General features: G+C 36.1%; 1 protein-coding gene across 1 annotated transcript; it reads right to left on the bottom strand.

The window, feature by feature from the left end:
* Positions 1-1,740: 1,740 nt before the first annotated feature.
* On the bottom strand, positions 1,741-25,196 carry LOC591610 (b(0,+)-type amino acid transporter 1). Its single transcript, XM_030975062.1, has 11 exons — positions 24,719-25,196; positions 22,535-22,783; positions 20,033-20,158; positions 17,978-18,083; positions 12,322-12,366; positions 11,563-11,686; positions 10,075-10,187; positions 8,870-8,966; positions 7,492-7,644; positions 5,594-5,765; positions 1,741-2,457 (listed from the first exon to the last, which is right to left on the bottom strand). The coding sequence occupies exons 1-11, from the start codon at positions 24,993-24,995 to the stop codon at positions 2,345-2,347; spliced, it is 1,575 nt and encodes a 524-aa protein (XP_030830922.1). The 5' UTR covers positions 24,996-25,196; the 3' UTR covers positions 1,741-2,344.
* Positions 25,197-25,302: the final 106 nt, after the last annotated feature.

The following is a 25,302-nucleotide window of genomic DNA, read 5'->3' as shown; positions in this document are numbered from 1 at the left end:
GGGAAAGGGTACTTACAAGAAAGGAAAAGGAGGCATGTGTCAAAGAGGAATTTATGAGAAAGGGAAGGGGCTCTTATTAAAAAGGGGAAAGTGGCACATATCAAAAAGTAAAAGGGCACTTATTAGAGGGGACACGTGTCAAGGTAAACAATAAAAAGGGCTATTATCAGATATCATAAGGGGCACTTATGAACTTGTGACAAACATACAATCCAGATGAAATACGCCATAGGATGAAATCATTTCTTCACAGTATACGAGTAAGGAAAGAAAAATATAAGAAACCAAGATTACTTTTAAAATTAGAGAAAAAAATAAGAAAAAGATAAAGGAAAGAAGGGAAAAAAAGGTAGCCAGGCCTATAAAAAAAAACAAGAGGTTGACTAGAAGTGAAGACATGGTATCAATATTATCTTTCTCCTTTCCCTTCTTCTTTCGTCTTCTTTTCATTTCAATTTTCGTTCAATTTATTTCTATCTTTCTTGGTTTCTTTATCCTATATTCTATTCATTTATTATTTATATTTATTTTCTTTTTTTACTTTTTCTTTTTTCTTTCTTATCCCATTTTCTTTCTTCCTTTCCTTCCTTCTGCTTCTTCAATTTCTTTTTCATTTGTTTTCTTTTCTTTGCGGCTTACTTTCCGGCATATTTTCATCATCAAGAGAAGTTAAATGTGCTAGATAGATGTAATCAGAAACAATGATATCTCCAAATTCTAATGGCAACTGGTATTGCTATTAGACTGAAGTCACTTGATGAAACACGCCAGAATTACGTAGTAGGTAGGTGATGGCTTTGTCCCCCCATAACGAATGGCGATTAACACGGCCTGCTGTGCATGTAGCGCAGTCGGAGCGCAGTCTATAAAATTAATGCTTCGCGGTAATGACAATCTTCGGCCTTTTCCACTTGAATCTCTCCCTCTCTCTCTCTCTCTCTCTCTCTCTCTCTCTCTCTCTCTCTTTATGGGATAAAAGAAAGCTTACGAAGCTACTCATGTAAGGCATAATCTTTCCTATCGGTCTGTATTAAGCTTTAAATGTTGAATTGGTACACTTTAGTAGTTTAGTCGAACAATTGCAGCAACTAGCTAGTAAGCTGGAATGAAAGCGAGCAGTATACTGCTGTTTGCATGCATGATAACTACAGCTAGCTGTACGTCGCGCGCACGCAGCGACTCTTTTTTCAGGAGCTAGGGGGTCGTGTTACACTTTAAGACCATGTTACACTTTAAGACCTCAACAAACGTCCACTTGAGCCTATAAAAACAGCCAGGCCTCTCATAGCAGTCGATCTATCTATAATATTTATACTGTTTCGAGCAGGCTGACCTCAGAGCAAAGATACAACCCGATCTCGAACTACGGGCAGAGTCTGTCCTCAAACTGAACCCAAAGTCTTACCCCCATTCTGGGTCAGTCGGGGGTCGCACGTGACTGCGAGTCTAACCTTACTTTACGGAAGACAAGGGTAGACTCTCTGGACGACCGAAGCCATATGAACTTACAAAACAGGAAATCCAAAGTTCCAGAAGGACTAAACTAGAGAATAATTTTGTTGAAATATGTATTTTGCTGGCAAAAAAACATATTTCTTGGCGTAATCTACGAACCACTAAAGTGATGTAGCGGTTGATATTTTTAATATCAAGTGTGTTCTGGCAGCTGGGGGTAGTGCCTTTTTTCGAGGAGTTCCGTTCGCCATGTTTATGTCGCGCTCCAGGCCGCTCGGAGTGAGGTTTTTTTGTTTGTTTCCCTAATGTTTTGTGTTTTTTAAACATCGGAAGACTAACATTGCAGTCCAGTTATTGTCATTTTTTCCGATGTTTATTTAGAAGTAGTTGCATAAGCATATTAAATGCAAATGTGTACAGGAAGTGCAAGTTTGTACGGGTGTGATGCAAATATATTCAAATGATGTAAATATGTTTTATTATTATGATAAAATTGAACTCCCTATTTTAGAATACGAATACTATACTGTGATCAACATTTATTTCTCATTTTCTTTAATTTTGACACTTTTATTGAAAAATAACTACCCTGTGGGGCCTTATAACTCACAAGCATATATTTCATCATAGGCCCTCCATATTTCAATCTTCTTTATTTTAGTTCAGTTTTTTAATTTAATGCATTCGAACAATCGATATGACGTACTCACTTTCTGTTTTTGAGTCTGTAGTTAGATCCAGCGTTTATTTGTAACATTTACCTCTTGAAATTATTGCAAAAATGTGAAATATATGTGAAATATGAAGCACTAAACTGAATATTGAAACTGAATAATGACCAAGAAAATATAGATAATGATTAATTTAGTTTATAAAGATCGGCGACGAGTTACATGTTGCTGTCGTTTTCACTGCCATCGTCGTAGATAGGGAAGTTCTCTGGAGGCTTGTATTCCGTGTTGACGATGAATAGGAAGAGCTGGACCCAGATGGTGATTTTGTCTGAAAGATTAAATCAAGGTACATCGTAATTAATTATATGTCAAATAGGATAAGATAATCACTATGAACATGACGGACAAAGAAAGAGGACAAAATATACAGTTCATCATTCTACCCTCAACAATTGCTGTGGTAGAAAAAGGAACATCCCTTCACTGCTATTATGCAAAAATGTGTAGAATAAAAACACATGTGAATGAAATTAATAGATACAGCTCACTGAACTTTCTGTCATTGTTCCTAATGAAATTAATAGATACAGCTCACTGAACTTTCTGTCATTGTTCCTAATGAAATGAATAGATACAGCTCACTGAACTTTCTGTCATTGTTCCTAATGAAATGAATAGATACAGCTCACTGAACTTTCTGTCATTGTTCCTAATGAAATGAATAGATACAGCTCACTGAACTTTCTGTCATTGTTCCTAATGAAATGAATAGATACAGCTCACTGAACTTTCTGTCATTGTTCCTAATGAAATGAATAGATACAGCTCACTGAACTTTCTGTCATTGTTCCTAATAAAATGAATAGATACAGCTCACTGAACTTTCTGTCATTGTTCCTAATGAAATGAATAGATACAGCTCACTGAACTTTCTGTCATTGTTCCTAAGGTACTAATCAACAAACTGAATTAAACAAAAGCATAATAAACTGAACGGTTTCTTTATCCGTTATAAATAATAAATACAGAACAAATCATGTCCTGCTTTTAAAGCAGGTAAACTCCCATTGTTTAAATGACTATTACTTAAGAAATAATTAAACAAATAATACATTTTAATCATAAGGCATAATAAAACTTTATAATCATAGAATGGAAATAGTCGTTACACTCGAGGTGTCATGTCCTTTATCACCTCTGCTAATTCAGTCTATGAAAGCAAGCAGTGCATTGATTGGCCTGTAATTCAAAGAAATGTCTACATTTTGTGATCACTTTGTCATTATAATGCGACCTTCACTCACATGGTCCATCTAAGTTAGATCACCCCAGCAGGGTGCAAGAGGCGGCGCTCCCGGAAAAGTGCCCCTTTAACTTTGTAAAAAGTGCCCCTTTTTAAATAGGAAAAGTGCCCCTTTTACTTTGACAAGTGCTCCTATTAATTTTTAAAAGTGCCCTTTCCCCTTTTTCCACTTCTGATAAAGTGCCCCTTTTAGTTTGACACATACCCATTTTCCTTTGCAATAAGTGTCCATTTTCCATTCTCATAAGTGCCTTTTTTGTAATCTCTAGTAAGTTCCCCTTTTCAGGTACGATAAGCGCCCATTTTCACTTTTGATAAGCACCCCCTTCACCTCTGATAATTGCCCTATTCAAATCTGAGAGGTTCTCCTTTTGTTTTGACAAGTTCCCTTTTTCCTTTGTAAAAAGTGCCCCTTCCCCTTTTAAAACTTACCTCTTTTTAACTTGGATAAGCGCACCTTATATTTTTACATGTGCCCCCCTTTCCTTTTCCTTTCCTTATTAGTGTCCCGATTTAAAAAGAGCCCCTTCCCTTCTCATAGGTGCCCCTTTTCATGTCTTGTAAATTCTAATTTTACATTGACAAGTGCTCCTTCCCATCCTGTTGAGTGATCTTTTTTATCTCTTATAGATGCCCCTTAATTTTGACACGTCGCCCTTTTCTTCCTAATAAATGCTCTTTTTCCTTCTTATAAGTGCCCTTTCCCCTGCTCATAATTACCCCCTTATCATCTTTGATAATTGCCCCCTTTCTTTCAAAAAATGCACATTTCCCTTTAAAATTAGTGTCTCTTTTTAATTCTCATAAGTGCCTCTTTTCATGTATGGTCAGTACCCCTTTTCAGATGCGATAAGTGCCCCTTTTCACCTCTGATAATTACCCTTTTAAAAATGATATGTGCTCCTTTTTCCTTTTTAATAAGGAACCTATTCCTTTTTCATAAATGCCCCTTTTCACTTCTTATAAATGCCCTTATCAAAATATGATGGGTGCCTCTTTTCCGTCGACAAATGCCCATTTCCTTTTCATCCCTGGTGCATGCCTCTTTGTTTAGGTGTAAGAAGTGCCCCATTTTCACCTTTGATAATTAGCCTTTGTACTTTGATACGTGCTCTTCTTACGTGTTTTCTTTGCTAATAAGTATTATAACACTTTCGATAAGTGTCCCCTTTTCCTCTCATCATTAAATGTGCCCCTTATTTCAAGCGAATAAGAGCGATTTCCCCCAAAGCTCGCTCGCTACGCTAGCTCATAGTTATATATGTGGTAATTATGTAACTTAACAAAGGTCTTTTTAGTCTTTCGTTATGAGAATATGCTTATAACCCCATCAAGGTTGAGTTTTTCCTCTTTATAAGATGAAATTTTTCGCACTGCGACCTCACAAATCTTAAAATTTTTCCTCCCTCGCAAATGAATTTTCAGACCATAACACCCAACTGCAAAGTATAATGCTTAAGCAACATCTTATATGATGTATAAAGAGAAACAAATATTGAAATCATCCCCGATAATGTAATCACAATATATAGGGGTATATACCAATGTAAAACAAACACAATATTTTCGCTTTGAGATTTCCCTTTGAAGGTGCCCTTATTTTCTAGAAAGTGCCCTTTTTTGTTGGTGCCCTCTCACTTTGGAAGTCGCTCCGCCGCCTCTGGTGGGTGCAGTCCCATGCAAGCCATAACGCTCGTGTGTAACAGGTCTTCAAGGGCAGGGTATTTTACCGTCATCGCTATCACTACCGTAATGTATTTTCTATTGCGCCACCTTTCGGTAAGGGCATGCATAATGCTATTTCCGGTTCCTGTACCAAAGCATCGTGCACGCGCGCGTCATCAGTTGGTGATGCATTGTGGGACATGGCTGTCGACTCATCGGGACATTGTGAGGTGCTAGATGGCAGTATTCGTAGATCTGAAGCAGAGCCATCTATATACAGAGTTTGGCCAACTTGGTTTCACTGGGTCACAAATGGCGTATATCCGTTTGTGCTGTGCTTGCCCAACAAAGCAGCAGTCGCCATATTGTGACCCACTCGAACCGGGTTGGCCAAACTCTTATATAGATGGCTCTGACCTGAAGTAGTGTCAGTAGAAAACCCTGCCTTTAAGAGGCACATTAGCGCCATTAAAAGAAAATCTATCTATAGGTTTACCCATGAAAGGTGGCTGGTACTTGTAATAGAGGAAGGGAACGTAGACTATTAGCCCAGCCACGATGACCATCGACACAATTAACAGTTCAAGTGGCCCGAAAGCTGCGAAGAAAGATGCGACAATAAAGAACAATGATGCAGCTGCCATGAGGATTGGTAGTATCCAATGGACCTGTTCAGAAAGAAAATCAGATAGTGTTCAAACACACTACACAAAGAATGCGAAGTATAAACTTCTTTACGTTCCTCAAAGCTGCAGACAGTGACCGAAACACTTTGGATTCACATGTTACACCAACAATCAGGAAATGAAACGATAATTCAGTTATCGAATGGAAATCACCATGAAAGGAAAATCTAAACTTAATTGCATATTGCTCTGAAATAAAGCAGAAAATAATAGAAGCAGTTTGGTGAAAGTATGAACGAATAAGAAAGTAGGCCTCTGAACGAATAAGAAAGTTATACACTTTTGAAAGTTGTAATCACTTTAGGTATGTGCTCTTCAAATTGGCTGGATCGGTAATGTCACTTTGATGTAGTGACGGACAACTCTCCCACCTTAAATATTAATTTTCAAAATGTATGACTCAGGATGGTCTTGTCCCTTAAAGTAAACCTATAACATACAATGCAAAAGATATTTTGCGTAGCGCCCCAAGGGAGAAGGCACATGGGAGAAAAACAGTAATTGCCTATAAGGGGTTCGCAAAGATGTGGTGATTTCATAGTTCAATCATTCATAAGTTTATCATGACTCGTCCTATTTATCACAAACTTTCGCCAATTTGTTTTTCTTATTGTCTTCCTTAATACAAATGAACGAATTACAAAGGTTGGATTGCCAAGAACGGTCTCTATTGGTTGGGTCTTGAGTGTATTGTATCGTTTAACAACAATGCAGTAACTTTAATGAAATAAGGTTAAGGACATTATAAACTTGAATGGTTAATGATGGTCTAGTTTGGTCCGCCTTAAAGATAAAGTTGAGTCCTGGTCATGCGATTGCATTGTGAAAGAAAAGGTGTGGAATGGATCAGAAAAAGTTGATCATGTAGCATGTAAATATTGGTGTGTACTGCAAGGTTCTGGAGTCATGAAAATCATAGTAAATTTGGCCCAGTCTTGGTAAAGTAACAAGCACTGTACACAGAAAGATGTATATGGGACTACAAAAATGGTGTCGGGCCTACTTACCTTGATTTCCTTATCTTTCTATGCTCATTACTCAGCCAGGAACATTTTCTACCAAAATTCTTTGGCAAATAACATTTATTTGTAATCTTGAACATTCAGTGTAAGTTTCGTTTGATTCTGTGAGAGTTCATTTTCTTTTTTTACCAGAACTCAAGTTTATCTTTAAGATGAGAGTTTTGCTAGAGACAAGGAATTACATTAAGTTAAGAGAAATATCCTTGAGATGTCTAGGAAGGTTTTGTTTGGTGTAAATTAAGATGAGAGTCGTGCTAGAAATAAGGCATTACATTAAGGGAACTATCCTTGATATGACTAGGAAGGTTTGGTTGGTGTAACTTAAAATGAGAGTCGTGCTAGAGACAAGGAATTACATTAAGTAAAGAGAACTTTCCTTGAGAGGTCTAGGAAGGTTTGGTTTGGTCCATCTTAAAATGAGAGTCGTGCTGGAGACAACGAATTATATTAAATGTAATAAGGAAACTAACCTTGAAAGGTCGATGAAAGTCTGGTTTGGTGTACCTTAAGATGAGCACACTGATAGAGATAAGGAAACTAACCTTGAAAGGTCGATGAAAGTCTGGTTTGGTGTACCTTAAGATGAGCACACTGATAGAGATAAGGAAACTAACCTTGAAAGGTCGATGAAAGTCTGGTTTGGTGTACCTTAAGATGAGCACACTGATAGAGATAAGGAAACTAACCTTGAAAGGTCGATGAAAGTCTGGTCTGGTGTACCTTAAGATGAGCACACTGATAGAGATAAGGAAATAGGATAGCCAGATGGCGAAGCTGAAGAACTCAATCATGTGTTCTAAACTGACCGGGAGCAACAGAGTCATGATTGAGATGAAGCCCTGTAGGTGGAATATAAACATATCTTCATTATTGTAATTAGCATAACCCAAGTCGTTTTTATCTCATATCTCATATATATTATATATCATTCTGAGACTATTTTGTTGCATCACTCTTACAACCGTTTTTTATGGTTTTCGATGAAGTGAAATAACGTTTTGTCAATGGTTCTTAAACAGCATGATGCATGGCAGATATATTTCAATGACCCCTTTCATGTTGCCATGACCACCATCGGAATAACACCTGACGTGAATCGGGTTGTCATCAAGATGCAAATTATACAAGTGTTCAAATAAATACCACTTACATAGAGTTTTAATTCCTAAAACCACATCATTAAAACATATTAGAACTCATACTAACGTTAAAAATCATCAGTTCTAAACAATTTATTTAAAATATTAAAAAAATCCCGGCATATAAACTTATCCAAAATAGTTTGAAACACCGAACTTTTTAAGGAATCTGAAAAATTAACATTTTCTAGGAAATATTTAAGCAGGGTAGCGACATACTGCCCTTCTTACAGGCCCTTCAATTATTAAAATCCTAGCACTCACAAACATGACAAATAGTCTGTATGCATATTGGGTAAAAATGGAATAAATATTCGATTTCGGTGACATTCTATTGTTACAGATTTTTGGTCATATTTTTGTATTTCAAATTCTCTGTGACTGAGGTTAGATTTTCTCCTAGATAATCATGAGTTGAGCTATGATGAATTAAAGGGACATGCGTCCACATGTGTTTTAAATGTTATATTAATAATAATAATAATAATAATGAAAATAATAATAAATAATAATAATAGTGAAAACAATGATACTACTACTACTACTACCACTACTACTACTACTTCTACTACTATTATTACTACTACTACTACTAATAATAATAATTGGGTCTTATCTACCCAGGGTAGCAACATATTGTTCTTCTTGATGGCCCTGAAACTATTATTACCATAGCATTGCCAGGTACCCATTTACATCTGGGTACAGAGGCACAAATGAGGGCAAAACACCTTGTCCAAGGATGTAAGCACCGAGCAAGGATCGAAACTTCTGAACCATATACCACAGCGCTCCCACAATGAGTCATGGGTTACTTTAATGAGGTTATCAATTACTTACTCTTTTTAGTACTCTGTAATGTGGATTGAAATGCACGATTTAAGTTTACTTGCCATAAACCTGCAATTTGAAGTATGAGACTCACCATGAGGAAAAGTGAAAAGTTTGGAGACATGGTATCCGGATTCACCATACCTATAATCTGTGGCATGTGGCCCTCTCGACCAAGAGCTACAGCCATTCTAAAAATCAAAGAAATCACACCAATTCACCTTTACTGGTAGGGTAACTTATCCCTTTCATCGGTATTTTTTTTCTTACTAAAAACATGTTCGAAATGAAATGGAAGTAAATTAATGTACTTGATCCATCACTTTCAAACGATTATTGTACACAGATGGAATACCGTTTACTAAATATCGTCAGAAAGATGCCCCTCTGGTGATTATTTTATTCTCCCTCAGAACATTTACATATATATATATATATATATATATATATATTCATACCTTAAAGGCAGGGTATTCTACTGACATTATTTCAGATTAACATATACTGCCATCTGCTGCTCGCTCACAATGGGGACTTTGCACGTCGACATAGTGGACTGCTACGTGTGACGTCCTTTTAAGGCACATAATTATAGTGGACTGCTACGCGTGACGTCCTTTTAAGACACACGTAGCAGTCCACTATGTCGACGTGCAAATCTAAAAAAAAAAAATCTAAAAGTCCCTAATGTCCCGATGTGTCGACAGCCATGTCCCACAATGCATCACCAACTGCATGATACGAGGTGAGAAGCTAGAGTACGAAAGATAGCGCAACTGAAAATACATTACAGCAGTGGTAACAATGTCAGTAAAAAAAAAAAACACCTGCCTTTAAAGATAAAGTTGAGTTCAGGTCATGTGATTGCATTGTGAAAGAAAAGGTGTGGAATTGATCAGAAAAAGGTGATCATGTAGCACGTCAGTTTTGTACTGCAAGGTTCTGGAGTCATCAAAATCACAATATATTATTTGGCACAGTGTTGGTAAAATACCAAGCACTGTACACATAAAGATGTATGGGACTACACAAATGGTGCCAGGCCTACTTACATTGATTTCCTTATCTTTCTATGCTCATTACTCAGCCAGTATACATTTTCTACCAAAATTGTTTGGCAAATGACATTTATTTGTAATCTTGAACATTCAGTGTAAGTTTCGTTTGATTCTGTGAGAATTCATTTTCTTTTTTTTTAACCAGAACTTAAGTTTATATTTTAGTTGGGTTGGCTCCCTGCTCTCCCCCTCCTTTCCCGAATAAAAATCTGGCTTTGCTAATAAACAAGATAATACTCACCTAGAGTATGTATAACAAATACCATTAGCAGACCCAAAAGCAGCACAACATACAAGAAATGGTAAAAGGCTTTGCAGAAGACTTGTACTACGGGTTGTGTGTCTAGAGAATGACTGAGGAGAAAGGAAAAGTATATTGTTGTTTAACGAGGCAATTCTGTCATAGTATTCTGTCATAGCCAGGTTTTGTTTAAAGGAAACCTGATTCCCAAATATAATTGTAGTTATACTGAAAGACGTATTGTATTCTTGCCAACATTCTCCACGAAAGTGTATGAGGTATGAAAGAGGCATAAAGCAAGAATAATGTATAGTTTCGAGGTACGACATGGACATCGCCATTTTCTTGATTGGTTCTCTTATGGGGTGAATGTTTCGCATAATTGGGATAGATTTGTCAACTGCTATATATTAGTATTTTAAATAAACGAGTTATAAAAGTTCCCCTGTTATATATTTTTCACCAAATATAATGTTTACCTTTTAAGCTATTATTTCCCTCATTCAACAGTTATGGTTTTGTTATTGAATTAAAAAGTCTTTCCAACTAAAGCTTTTATATGTACAACTTTGCCTGGTACGTCACATTTTCAAGAAAATAGCTCATGTCATGCTAAAAAGCATTGCATCATGCCAAGAATGTCTTCAATTATAAATCCCTTGTACACTTTCGTAAGGAATAGTTAAAGGGCAAGAATAAATCTCATTTTCATAATATCTACACTGTCTATAGTCTTGTTTTCTAGGGCGAGTTGTGTTTTTCTAACGGTTTTCACAACACTACAGTCTATTGGGGAAAACGACTATGGTAAAACCGGTCACTCAAAGATTTTTACTTTTTGAGGCACCTCTTGATTCAATATTACACCATATCACAGACACTGCTACCACGTAGGGCCGTGCGTCTCAGATTTAACATTGTTAAACGATGCCTTTAAACTTTATTAAGCCTCTGTTACACAAGAGTTTACTGTTTTCTAACACTACATGTTTCGTTGTTTAATTAAGTTATTTGTTTGTGCTACTTGCGAAGAGTGTATAATTTTCTCATTTTGCCCAAAATGGTACATACTCTGTTATGGCAAACAAATTACAATGTCCAGTTGATCTAACTAACTTACTATTTTTGTTCTGTTTGCTTTCAAACGCACGTATACCTTGGTGTAGGCATGTACTGTTCTAATTTGAGATGAAATAACGCTAACTTGTTATGGGCAGCAATGTTACCGAACGAAACATATCTTCACAAAATAAATTAAGGCATCATTATTATAGCATGAACATAACCATAAATACATAGTTTGTTCATTATAATCTAAAGAACTGACATAGTCTGATCAAGAATATCCTCTTCACTACATTGAGCTTTTCTCAAAACTATACTAAATTAAAATGTTTTTATGTATGCGAAGAATGCAATGGCTCCTAGTTTGAGATATATTGATCAATGAAATGTCTTAATGACTAATGGGAATAGATAATATCTTACCGTTGCTAAAGCTTCGGCGTCAAGGACGTCTTCTGGACTGAGTACGGTGTAATAGGAGACATTGACCAAGACATACAGCACTGTAATGGTTGGCATGGCAATCATTATAGCTCTGGGCAGAGTTCTGTTCGATCAGAGAGAATTTACAAGATGAGTCGATTGCAAGAGATATGTTAAGTTACAACATTTCTGTGCAAAAGGTAAATGGTAAGCTTTACTGTTGCGGGTAGAACGATTCGTTTTGGTTAAAATGTAATCCTTCATTTATAATAAGTTCATTTGTATTACAGCAGGAAAAGAAAAAAAACGGAATTTAAATTATTCAGAACAATCATATTAAAAAGATATATGAATGTTTGAAATATGACACAGTGTATCACTAAATCTATGCGAATCTAAAATTAGCAATGGAGTCAGTGAATTATTGTGACGTAGTCATGGACAATTCTCACACTATTTCTTATTTCTTGTCTGATTTGATTCAAAATTTCATTAGTCTGCTTTTATGATTTCTCTTCTTTGTTTTAGAGCAGTTGTCTATCAACATTGGATTCTGGTCAAATTCAAAGGAGAAAATATAGAAACGCATGACTTCGTTCACACGTTCAATGCGATTGGCTTTGTGTAAGAAATTTGATATCTCCTTTATATTGTATCTTTCGTGAGGAGTTGCTTCCTGACATGCAGATAATAAATTCATCGCCGCTCGTCAACTTTGAAATAAATCATTATCTTAGGTCATAGATGTGTGTCACTTACTTCGCAGGTTCTTTCATTTCTTCCATGGTATATGTTAAAGTGTTCCTGTAAAGAACAAAATACACGAATATTTTAGTGGTCTATTCATCGAACCAAAGTATTTCCATCCTGCTTCTCCTCCCCGTATATACAGCTAGTCCTTCAAAGGGAGTAAGGCAAAATGTATACCTTAATTTGGGGAGAGGGGGAAAGGGGGAAACCAGGATTCGTTGACAGGTGGGAACGATCTTCAGCGACAACACGGCGGCAATGGACGAGTGGGTGCGGCAGGAAACAGAGTCTAGCGAACAAAATCGGAGGTTGTCTGGGCGGCGAGTGACGATGTTTATAAAACGTGAAAAATCGCACTAAAAGTTTAAAATCGTGAAACATCGTTGCAAAATCGTAACCCATCGCCGACCACCGTTGCAATGTCGTTGGTACTCGCAAACGACCCGCCATATCAACAGTCATCACCCGTCACCCTCCGGCCAAAATTCGCAATCCATCGTCGCACCAAGGTCGTTTACAATTTCGTTACTTGCCGCAATGTGTCGTCAGGGTTCGAGATGTGACGTCACTTGCCGTTGTTTTGCCGTCGTCGCTAACACCGACTACCAACGGAATTGTGACGACGGACGCGACTGATAATTTCGGCCGTTTGCGGTCGCTAGCGGATTCATCAGCAGCAATAATATTGAAGGCAACACACGATGATTGGCGGGAAATTCAAAATTGCGTTTCGCAGCTTAACGTAGTTTGCGGTACCCCCAATTTGTCATAGTGCGACACCCTTTTAACAATATTTCTCCCAACCATTTTTGAATTTTCCCGACCGTTTGTCCATGAAAAAAAGGCATAAGACATGCTTTTAAAAATCTGTCAACACTGAAATTTGTCTGGAATGGTATATAGAGCCAATTCATTGCCATGACGATTTACATTCACCTAAAATGTAATTACATTGTAATAATATAGTTCGGAGAATCAAGGAGTCGGCAGGATCAGTTTTTCCCAAATTTGTATCATTAATGGTCTGTTTTCACTCAAACTTTCAGATTATCTTTAATTGTACATCTAGCATTGAAATGAGTACCTTAGCACTATTTTCTTTTATCTGAAAATGTTACCAAGTCCCTTTAATTATTGTAGTAAATACATTCAATGAGGCTATGCAAAAAGATGTTAAACAATAGGCATATCTAATATGAAGAAAAATGTTTGACTATGGGTTCATATTTTCTTAAGAGTGAAATCAATCATTTACAATTTCACGTGAACCCATTAAACACATACTTGTATTCCGTGCTATTTTTCCTCTGTACTCAGATAACAATTTTTTTCTGTTCCTCCAGTAAACATTAAAAATATATAAAACATTTCATTATATGCATCCTCATATTCAAATATACTGAATATTATAAGCAGTTGCACTTTCATAACATTGATCAATATGGGTCTGTGTATAATTTAAATTTCAATTTATCCATGTATCCAAGAAAAAAAACATTACCAATCAATTATAAGCATTTAAAACAAATGTAAAAAAAAAATACAAGTTGGAAACAGAGGGGTCCACTATAAAGCAATGATTGTACAAGTGTGAACACCTCAAATGATACTTAGGAATAGTGCGTAATTAAATTAACTAATCCGTAACTACAAAGGAACTACAAAATAGGGGAAAGAAAAAGGGGGATGCCAACAGAGACGAGAAAGGGACAAGACAATACTTTACATGACAAAGATAGAAGAACACGGTCATTTTCTACAAATAGCACTTTTCATGTTTCGCTTACAAAATGGTCTACTACCTTCATACTTTCCCCCATTGTTTAATTTGAATAAAACCATCCACTCTTACCCCACAAGACAAACTGAAAAATTCCATTTAAGAAATCCAAAAACCGCATTGGCTTTCAAATCCATTAGACACGCCGGCCCAGACATCTGGAACTCTCTGCCCATTGAAATAAGAAACCTTAGGACATTGTATTCTTTTAAGAAGGCAGTTAAAACTATGTTATTGTCTAAGTATTGATCATGTCGTGTGTAATTCTACTGTATTCATGTTCGCGTGTACATTGACTGTATATTCAACAATGATGTGTAATCGTCCATGACCTAGCATCGTTTTTCCATTCATGAATGAACCTTCATTCAATCAGCAGATGTATGAGATTTATTGTATTATTACCAACGCTCCTCCTCCTCCTCCTTCTCTCCCCTTTCCTTTTCTTTTCTGCAAGTCACTCTTTTTTTTTCTTTTTTTTTTTGTATTGTTGTATCTAAGTTGAGGGCTGCCGGCACGTCAAGCTACTTTGCTTATTTATGTAGCCCTCCTGCATCTAATGTATGTTAATTATGCATTCAATGTATATGTTTAAATTCAATATATTTGTTTAATATCGTTTATTATCTGTATAAAATTATATACACTTGAAATATTGTATCAAGCCATATTATGTTCATGAAAATGTATGATGAAAAAAAGAAAAAAAATGCAGAAACTAATAAATCAAATCAAATCAAATCAAAATACAAAGAGTAGACAATGACAAAAAGAAGTGAGAGATCAGGGGTATAGAAAATAATACAAAATGATGAGCTGCATGTGGGGTTGAGAAGAAGATAAGGAAAGGTAACTGCGCATTAGAAAAGAAATAAGCATGAGAAGGCACAATATAAAAATTTAAATTGAATTACATTTTGAGTCAGCGAGTGGAGAATGATCTTGTATTCAACAAAAAAAAAAAAACGACATATACTTCAATGATAATGATCCAATGATTGAGTGGAATGGCACGTGTCCCGTAGAGAGACCTGACTCTACGTATAATGGGGAAAAAATAGTTTGTATACAATTAATTGCAGGGTATCAATATTGATAAAATAATTGTATTATCATTTTCATGATAACTTTGTGCCCAGTAGGGATGTCACTTTACCTATAATGGGTAAAAAATAGTTTCTATACAATTAATGGCAGGATATCAATATTGATAAAATAATTGTATTATCATTTTCATGATAACTTTGTGCCCAGTAGGGATGTCACTCTACCTATAATGGGTAAAAAATAGTTTCTATACAACTAATGGTAGGGTATCAATATTGATAAAATAATTATGTTATCATGTGCATGATAACTTGGTGCCCCGTAGAGATGTCACTGTACGTATGATAGGTAAATAGTTTCTATACAATCAATGGCAGGGTATCAAATATTGATAAAACAAATTGTTATCTTCATGATTACTTGGTTAATTCTCAATGAGGTTCATGCATTTTAGATTATCGAGGTTGCGCAGCGTGACCAAACACATACAAACATTGATGATAAGATAAAAACATCTTTTTGTTTGGCTTATAGCCAATACAAAGTCTGCGAATGTTGGGAAATGATTATGAGGACGGGTGTGTCTAGCACCGTCCCCTCCAAAACATTTTTAAATAATCAGGGTGTATCCTGAATAATGAGCACAACTATGCTACTAATATACTATGCTCTGTAGAGCTCTAAAATGAAACGCTTCACCATTTAAAAATGGAAAATTCCTCTGTTCGGTCGCTACCCTTTCATATATATCGTACATCGTGTTATTTAGTCAGAGCATACGTTGAGTTCATACAAGAGCTAGTGAATGCAATGTTGAACAAGACCGATACTATGAAATGCATGGTCGACGATTGATCACTCTCCTTGGAAAATCGTCGTGGGGATTGCCCCCAAGAAAAAAAATAAAGAAAGCGCTATAAATTGCCTAAATAATGATTTAGCGCTGCTCAATCACACGAAGAGAAAACAGGAAAATACAGAGATGAGAACCAGATTTTAACTTGTACATGTTGTATGTGAAATCAAAGGCTATAGTAAACACATATCATTTACCATTGTTAATAATGACAAGTTTTTTCTTGAGCAAATTGCAAAATCGTTTTACACGGGAGTGGGAGCCCTCCTCCCTCGGTCGCTGAGTTTCAACGAATGTCCTATCATAACACGCAATCGTTGCCCCTGACGTACCACCACCAGTTCCACGCCAACCACAATTAAAAACACCAATAGCACGATCATAACCAGTACCACATCCACCATCATCACCACAACCACTAATATCAATATCATCACAATGACCATTACCACCTACATTACCACCACCACCACCACTACCATAATCATCACCACCGCCACCAGTATCATCACCATAAAGATCAATATCAATATCACCTTAATTATCACTATCATCAACGTAACCACCAATATCAATATCACCACCATGGCCATCGCTACCTCCACCACAATCATCATCATCACCGTAACCACAAATATATGATAAACAGGGGAAGCGCAAACAATATGCCTGGTATACAACTTATATAATGGCTAGTTCGACTACTAAATATTTATCATCTTTCTAATCTCTTTCTTGTCTGGACCCCGTCTTGTAAATAGTTGCGATTTGATGAAGTTTCTCATTTAGTACTTGTCTTTTTCTTTTTTTTAAAAGGAGATTTTAAACAAACACTGAATGAGCCAAAAATCTCTTTCAATGATATTAAAAATCATGTCGTGGTAATCCTGATTACCAACCAGCTATACAGAAAGATCGATTGATATGTCATTAATAAAATATTGCATTTAAATCCATTATTGATCAATATAATTTGTCACCTCTAAACTTGTTTATTTATCTATTTTACTTATGTATTTGTTTGCTTGTTTGTTTGGTTATTCATGTGGGCTTACTTTTGCTTATTTATTTATCTATTTTACTTATGTATTTGTTTGCTTGTTTGTTTGGTTATTCATGTGGGCTTACTTTTGCTTATTTATTTATTTGATTAAAAGTAGTTATTTATTTATTTATCTATTCATGTTTTTAATTATGTATTGTATATTTATTTCATTTATTCATCACGCACGCGTCATCAGTTGGTGAATGAGATAGTAGTAATGATAATAATAATAATAACAATGGTAATAATAATAAATATACAGCCCACCTGATAATATTACTAATGATAATAATAATAATGATCATGATAATAATAATGATGATAATAATAATATTACTAATGATAATAATAACAATGATTATGATAATAATATTAATATATACACGATCGCAACTACACTACTGGCTATAAAGTTCGAATAAGTTTTCATTAAATGATTTTGACAATATGGTTTATTCTTAAAAGATAAAGTTAATCTTCTCGGAACTTTATTGGTCAATCTTTTTGTACTAATCTGTATTGGTCAGTGAAGTTCTGAGAAGTTATAAACTTAATCTGTGAAGAATAAATCATATTGTAAAATCATTTCATGAAAAGAGGTAAAACAAATTATTCAAATTTCATGGGCAAAAGTGTATTTCCAAAAAGTCAACCTGAAGCAGTTTCAATAGCCTTGAGCGTCACCTAGCTATAACAATGTACCGACATGACAATGAGGTATTACGTAATCCGAAAATATGATTTCTATGGGATGTACAAGAGGGTAGTGAAATCGCCCTTAAGTTAATCTTCGAAAATAGTTGCGATCGTGTTTATAACAACAACAATAACAACAAGTAACGATAAAGCCTTATAATAACAACAACAATAACAACAAGTAACGATAAGGCCTTATAACAACAACAATAACAACAAGTAACGATAAAGCCGAACTTACCATCCTTCATAAGCAAACATTCCTGAAAAGAAGGCCATCCCAAACGAGAAGACATTTTTGTTGGTGCCCTCGAAAGATGAACTCACATTCAAGTAGTGCGTGTACCCTAAAAACAAAGAAGATACTTGTACTACAGACGGATAGCACTTTTTCTTCAGTCGCTCTCTCTCTCTCTCTCTCTCTCCCTCCCTCTTTTACCATTTTTAAAGCAAAGATAAGGGGTCCACGGCCGATTCAAGCACACCCCCTTGGATCTGCCACAGTTAATCAAAGGTATTCGAACCCATAGCGAAGGTTTACGAACCATAACCAATTAATACAAACCCATAGCGAAGGTTTACGAACCATAACCAATTAATACAAACCCATAACGAAGTTATAGGAATCCATGACGAAGGTATTCTTATTATTTCTCTATTGCAAACAAAAATTGTGGTTGGATTTCAAATAAAAAATAAAAATACAAAACAGATAAATAATAATGGTAAAATGTACACAAAGTCATAGAAAATGTCGAGTCTGATACATAAATATTTGAATGAGAATGTGCTACAATTGAATTATTACACTTAAAATAAATTAAAGTCAGCTAATGGGTACAATATTTCATAAAGATTGTATATAACGTCAGAATTAATTAGGGTATATGTGTGTTATAAATGGAGCAATTTATTAAAGACATTCATAATAATAATGAATCGAGTTGTGAGTGATGGTATCGTGTGTCGTCTGTTGAGAGACCGAAGGGCGTTAACTCAAATTCATTACATAGACCCAACACCCTCTCAGCTCTCAACAGACAATATGTCATATAAATTTATTGAAATCAAATAATGAAATTAACAAACTGAGCCTAGAGTATGGAGCATGATTTCGGATCTGCTGTACAATTAATAGTATTTAAAGGAAGTGAAACTTAAAGTAGACATTCATTAGTTTTAAATATTGATTTAATTTGTCTCATTGCATAAGGGAATGTTAAATCTAAGAAGGTTATCGAAATTTAGCGTTTGGAAACATTCAAAGGACCGATTATGATCAATTTTAAAACGGTAAAATGCAGCCCCACTCTCGCACTTGAAGAGCTCTCCGAACACCGCCGGGATTTGTGAGGTCACACAAGGGACCAAATTAGTATAAGCAGGCGATGTCCCATAACAATGCACACGTTTTTAGTGCTTGTCTCGTCGTCTCCTATTCACTTATTTCCCTTACTTGACCAGTGTTATTCTGACGGTTTCATCTGTTGCCTCACTCTACATTTCGGACATGGTTTTATTTTGGAAACATTTCAACATCCAGTGAGGAGAAAGAGTACAAAGTTTCAATTTCAATTTATGAATGTCATGTGAGCATGATACGATTGATTAAATAAAAACCAAATGAGACTGATTAAACAAAAGATATATATATATATATATATATATATATGTATATATTGTGCGATTTGAATCATAACAGAGAATGGAAACCAATAGTACTACTAGTACCCGCAAGTTAAATTGACACCATGCAGGGAATGGAACTATTCTTATATCTGTTAGTTTTGCATTTAGTTGGATAGTTTCCCCGAGGGTGTATCATTTTTCCCTTGGGACAGGAAGGACAGAGTTTAACTTATGTTTAGAACACTTCATTTGGGTAAACAGATTTACACACAATCTTCTTCTACGTTCAGCCAATATTGTAGTGCTAAGGGGGTTCAAGGGCATTCTCGTATGATAGCTCCGTTGTTATGATTCTTAGGGCCCTTTTCTGAATTGGATCTAAGATGTCAGATTGATCCTTCTTTAAACCACCATGGAATATCTGGCATGCATATTCTAGAATTGACCGGATACATGCACCAACTTTTGAATGTACGAATGATATAAAGACGTTTTGTGTAATCAGAACATGATTTATATAGGATATACAATGAGGTATTGAAATTGTTTGTTTTGGGGGCATTTTGAAAGAAGTTGCGATCGTATTAAATAAGGTATATGAACCCATAACGAATATTTACGAACCCACAACGATTGTAGTACGAACTACCAACGAATGTATACGAACCCAATGAGATGTTGATCATGCCGTTGAGGATGATGAGGAGCAGTGTAAAGACATTGAGGCCGGTAAAAATCACCTGGAGTTTTGAAATGAGCTTCAAACCTGAACCATGGACTAGCATCAGGAATACTAGAGTACATACAAGAGAATAACAGTTTAAGTATTCGATTGATTGAAATCACAGTAGTAAATCATGAAGTCGCTACAAAATTATGAAAGACGTTCTAAAATTGTTGGTAATAACCAAAGGCAAGTATAATGATGCTATCAAACATTTAGAGCAGCGTTTTTAGCCGGGGTACCCCGGCACCCTGGGGTGCCATAGGACATCACGAGAGAATTAACCAACATCTATTTTTTGATCCATTATGAAACAAACATCACTTTCGTGAACACAAAATATTAGAAACCGCTGTGTTTCATTAAGAAATAAAATTTTTATGACAATTGAGTGTCTTCTTTCCTCGCTCGCAACATTAAGAAACAATATGATTTTAGATGAAGTGCCTGAATACCCACATAATTAGTCAACGATGTGCTAAAATATCTCTTTTGACAGTGAGGTGCCCGAATATTGTCACATTCGGGCAGATAATTAACCAACATCTATTTTAGAAATAAAATGTGTACATGGCATTTGACGTGTACCAGAGTGATGGAAAATGAATCTTCTGTAATGACTGTGGGAGGTCGATGTGAAACCTTTTATTTCTCAAAAATGTGCAGCGAACTTAAAAAGGTTGAAAAACGCAAATGGAGAGTATATATAAACTGAGTTGAGATAGGATATAATGTTTCATAACGATTCATACTTTAAACCCTTTGAATAATATTTTTTTAGAAATATGATGATATACGTATACATTGTGTAGCTATTTTTTTCTTTTTGGGTATAAAGTATAGCGATTTAATGGCTCAATATTCGGCCTTCTAAAAAAGGAGATTGCCAGATTTTTTCGGCTGATAAACATATCGCTAAAGAAACGAACTGCTACTAAATTGTACTGGGAATTAAAGTGTATTTTTATTGTCACATACTCTCATTGTTCAATGAATATAACAAAGACTCCCTATCTATCATAAACAAGATATTGATAAATATGAATGCAGGAGCGGCGGAGCGTCTTCCAGAATGGAGGCACCAATAAAACAGGGCACGTTCTGGTAAAAGGGGCACCTACAAAGGGAAACCTCAAAGCGAAAATATAATTTTTTTAGACATTGGAATATACTACATTTTGATTACTTTATCACGGATGATTTCAATATTTGTTTCTCCCTTTACGTGATCCAAGATACTACTTAGCAGTATAACGTGATGGTCTGAATTTGCGAGTGACCGAAGCGAGTGAGCAAAAATGTAAAATATTTGTGAGGTCGCAATGCGAAATGTCACGTTTTTTAAAGAGGAAAAAAAAATCAATCCTAATGGAGTTTTAAGCACAATATAATCATGAAAGACCGGAAGTGGCTTTAATAAGAAACATAATTATGTCTACCATTATTGCGAGTGAGCGTAGCGAGCGGGCAAGCTTTGGGGAAAAGTAAGGAAAAGTTGTTCTTAGTCGCTTTAAATTATTGGCACATGTTATAGTAAAAGAAATCAAAGAGGAAAAGACACTTAGAAAAGGAAAATTGCCATTTGAATAGATTTGAATAGGGGCATCTATCAGAGATGAAAAGGGGCATTTATGAAAAAGGAAAGAAGTTCTGATAAAATAGGAATACGGGGCACGTAGCAAAATAAAATGGGCAGTTATCAGAGATGAAAAGGGGCAGTCATAATAAAGGAAAAGGACATTCGTTGAAGAAAAAGGGGCAACTGTGAGATTTTAATAATGAAATTTGTCAGAGATGAAAAGGGGACTTTGTGAAAAGGGGAGAAGCTCCTGTCAAAAGAAAAAGGAGCACTTATGAGTAGTAAAAAAGGGTACTTATTTGGAAAGAAAAGCGGGCACGTGTCAAAATAAAAGGGGCACTTATCAGAAGGAAAAGGGGCACTGTATTTGAAAGGTAAAGGGGGCACGTGTCAAAGTAAAAAGGGCACTAATCAGAAGAGGAAGGGGCACTTCTTACATAGGAAAATGGGTACTTGTTAAAGTAAAAATGGGCACCTCTCACATTTGAATAGGGGCAATTTTAAGAGGTAAGGGGGCACTTATAACAATGGGAACGGGCATCTATGTGAAAGAAAAGGGGGGGGGGCACTTATCTGAAGTAAAACGGGGCACATTTCATATGTAAAAAGGGGCACCTTTGGGGTACTCAACAAAATTGGGGGAGGCACTCCGCTCTCCTGCCAACCCCCCCCCCCCCCCCGGAGCGCCGCCTCTGTATAAATGTTCCTAGAGTTCCTATCTTTTATTAACAAGACAAATTTAAAGTTAAGTATATCGAAATCATGAAACTTATTTTCCATGATAAAACGAAAAGTGATAAAATAATAACAACAACAGCATGCAGTAGAAACATAAATTAGGTTAAAATGAAAAGATGGATATTTACTGATAAATGTAGCAGCATGCAACCTGACCATTGTGTCATCTCGGTAGCACAAAGTATCGCTGAAGTATGGGTAGAAGATGTATTCACCCATTACTATACTCGAGATGGCTAAGCTCATTGGTTTGAGTACTAGTAATGCACCCCAGCCGTGTAGGAAAGCTAGCACGTTCCCATATGTCTCATGTAGATATGTGTGATCACCACCAGACTTAGGAAACATCAACGCAAGCTCGGAAAAGATGAGGGAACCTGACAAAAAGTATGAGAGCATCTTGATGAATATAAGGACATCTCATTAAATGTATCAGTTAATGGATACATGGATGTATAACATGACTCCTAACCACATACAGAATATTCCAAGTTTGTTGGTAAATTAATCAAAACTCCACATTATTTTTAGAATAATTTGTACATCATTGGAAAGCTTACTTTCTCTTTTTCCATGTGACATACACAATGTATGAACCATGATCAAGAAGCCACCAATGACTGATTCCAGACAGTCTGAAGTAGAAGTGGCAAAACCTAAATGGTCCAAAAGAATCGATCGAATGGCTGCTTCATTATTATTTTGTGCGCATTGTGCTTTTTTAGGAAAGGAAAGGAAATACACATCATGTAACAGCTCATAATCTCATCTTCCACATGGCACCATAAGGCCTAAAAAAAAGATGTTGTATTGCCCTTTAGATGCCAGAACCTCGGTCGGTCGGTCGAATATCTTTGTTGCTTTTTCCCCCTCAAAATACCGACCGTCGCCCCCCAAAAACCTCAAAACCGGGAACGTCGCCCAAATCTCGCTGGTTTCTAGCCGGGGCAGTGCATGTACACGAGGCCGAGTCTACTTGTTTACGCTAGCAGGATTTCGAAACTAGTGCAGAAGACGAGTTAGAATTTTGGAATAGTTTGATGATTTTATAGATTTATATCCTATTTAAACAAACAAAATACATATTTGTTTATTTATTAAACGTTTGTTTTTCTAACAAAGGGTAAAAATGAACTTAATTTAAAAGCCGACCGAAGATTTTGAGATGTATGGGTTGGTCACAAAGGGCAAAACAACATCTTTTTTTTTTTAACGCCTAATCATGTCAGAATCACGCTGGGACCGAGCAGGCACAATTGGTAATGGCATTTGTTCAACAATTTCATTTTCTAAAACAAATTTGCATGAGCTTAACCTATTGCAAATTATGCTACCTGCTCCCTCGTGCGTGATCCTTTTATTCTGATTATGGTCATATATGAAAGAAGGGATTATGAGCTTTTCAATGACGTGCATATTTAAAAATTATTAATTAAATATCATTTAATATCATTCTGAGACCATAATGACCCAAAGGTAACCGTCATCCACTTAATTTGGACTATTGGGTTTCTGACACTGCCATTTCCGGCTGTCTGAAATTAAGCATGCGTTCCTTCTTGATCACGAGTTTGGTGTCATTATGAAAAACGAGAAATTGAGCTTTCCAATGATATATATATTTACCAAGGAATAATGTGAAATTATTGTGTTCTTTACTTCCAATTTGGATGTCCCTTTTTCAGAGGCTTGTATCAGACATGTATTAAGGTATTGGAGTGTGTAAACGGTGCCATTATCAATATCAGGGCCCCGTTCCATAAAACTCACCGTTGATGGAAACTTTGCCATCAATGGCAACTACATTTACCATGGTAACAGGGCTCAACAGCCAATCAAAATCAAGGTTTCCATGGTAGTTACCATTGATGGCAAAGTTACCACCAATGGTAAGTTTTGTTCAACGAGGCCCCGGTGCCGTTTCACACTTACATGGTTATTCATATTATTATTAATTGATCTATTTATCCATTTACTTGCTTATTTATTCATTTATTTGTTTATTTATCATCATAATCATAATCATTATCATCATCATTATCATCATCATCATCATCTTCATCATCATCGTCGTCATCATCATCATCATCGTCGTCATCATCATCCTCGTCATCGTGGCACCTAGGAATAAGAACACCTATCATGCCTATCATTCCTAATTGGGATTATATTATTCCGCTGTGTATCTTCCCTGTCTTTCTATACCATTGTACTCTTTGTCTAATATTGAGGATAATAATACTGATTTTTGACATAAAATGCAAGTTAGCAAAGCGAGCGAGGGTTCAGAAAGATGGAATGTATTTGCTTACCTATCGTGGCAATAACACCACATAGAAACCAGACTATGAGGCTGGCCCCAAAGCTTCCACTGTACGCCAGAACTCCTCGTGGTGATATAAATATACCAGTACCGATCATGATACCAAGGAGTAAAGATACCGTGCTACCAAGCCCTAACCGTCTGGACAAGATAACAGTACTGCTGTTCTTTCTCCAGAATCTTGCTGATATTGCACTGAGGATGGTAGCAGTCCTGGTCCGATGCATGCTACCATGCGTGGCCTTTTCTGTGTAACCATCCTCCATTTCGCTTGCTGAATTTGTGGAATAATGAATCTTGAACCGGCTTAATTAAACTCACTTCTGAATGTTCGAAGTTCTTAATGAGACAATGATTTCCACGCGCAATCCACACTACCTTTCAGACTGACTAATCAAGTGCTGTGTATACACTTAAGTAGTAAGAACTATCAACTGCCAGTCAATATTATGAAATTGAAATATTGTATGTATAGACCTTGCTCTGATAACACTCGCCTGATAATCTCTGTTAGTCATTGGGTGTTACTCTCTATCCTAACATAACCTGCTGAAATACCTTCCATGCTTTTCC

Source organism: Strongylocentrotus purpuratus, unplaced genomic scaffold (genome assembly GCF_000002235.5).
Source record: "Strongylocentrotus purpuratus isolate Spur 01 unplaced genomic scaffold, Spur_5.0 spur5_scaffold_8, whole genome shotgun sequence".
Lineage (NCBI taxonomy): Eukaryota > Metazoa > Echinodermata > Echinoidea > Camarodonta > Strongylocentrotidae > Strongylocentrotus > Strongylocentrotus purpuratus.
The sequence above is the reverse complement of the archived record's forward strand: the minus strand, read 5'-3'. Positions and strand labels throughout refer to the sequence as shown.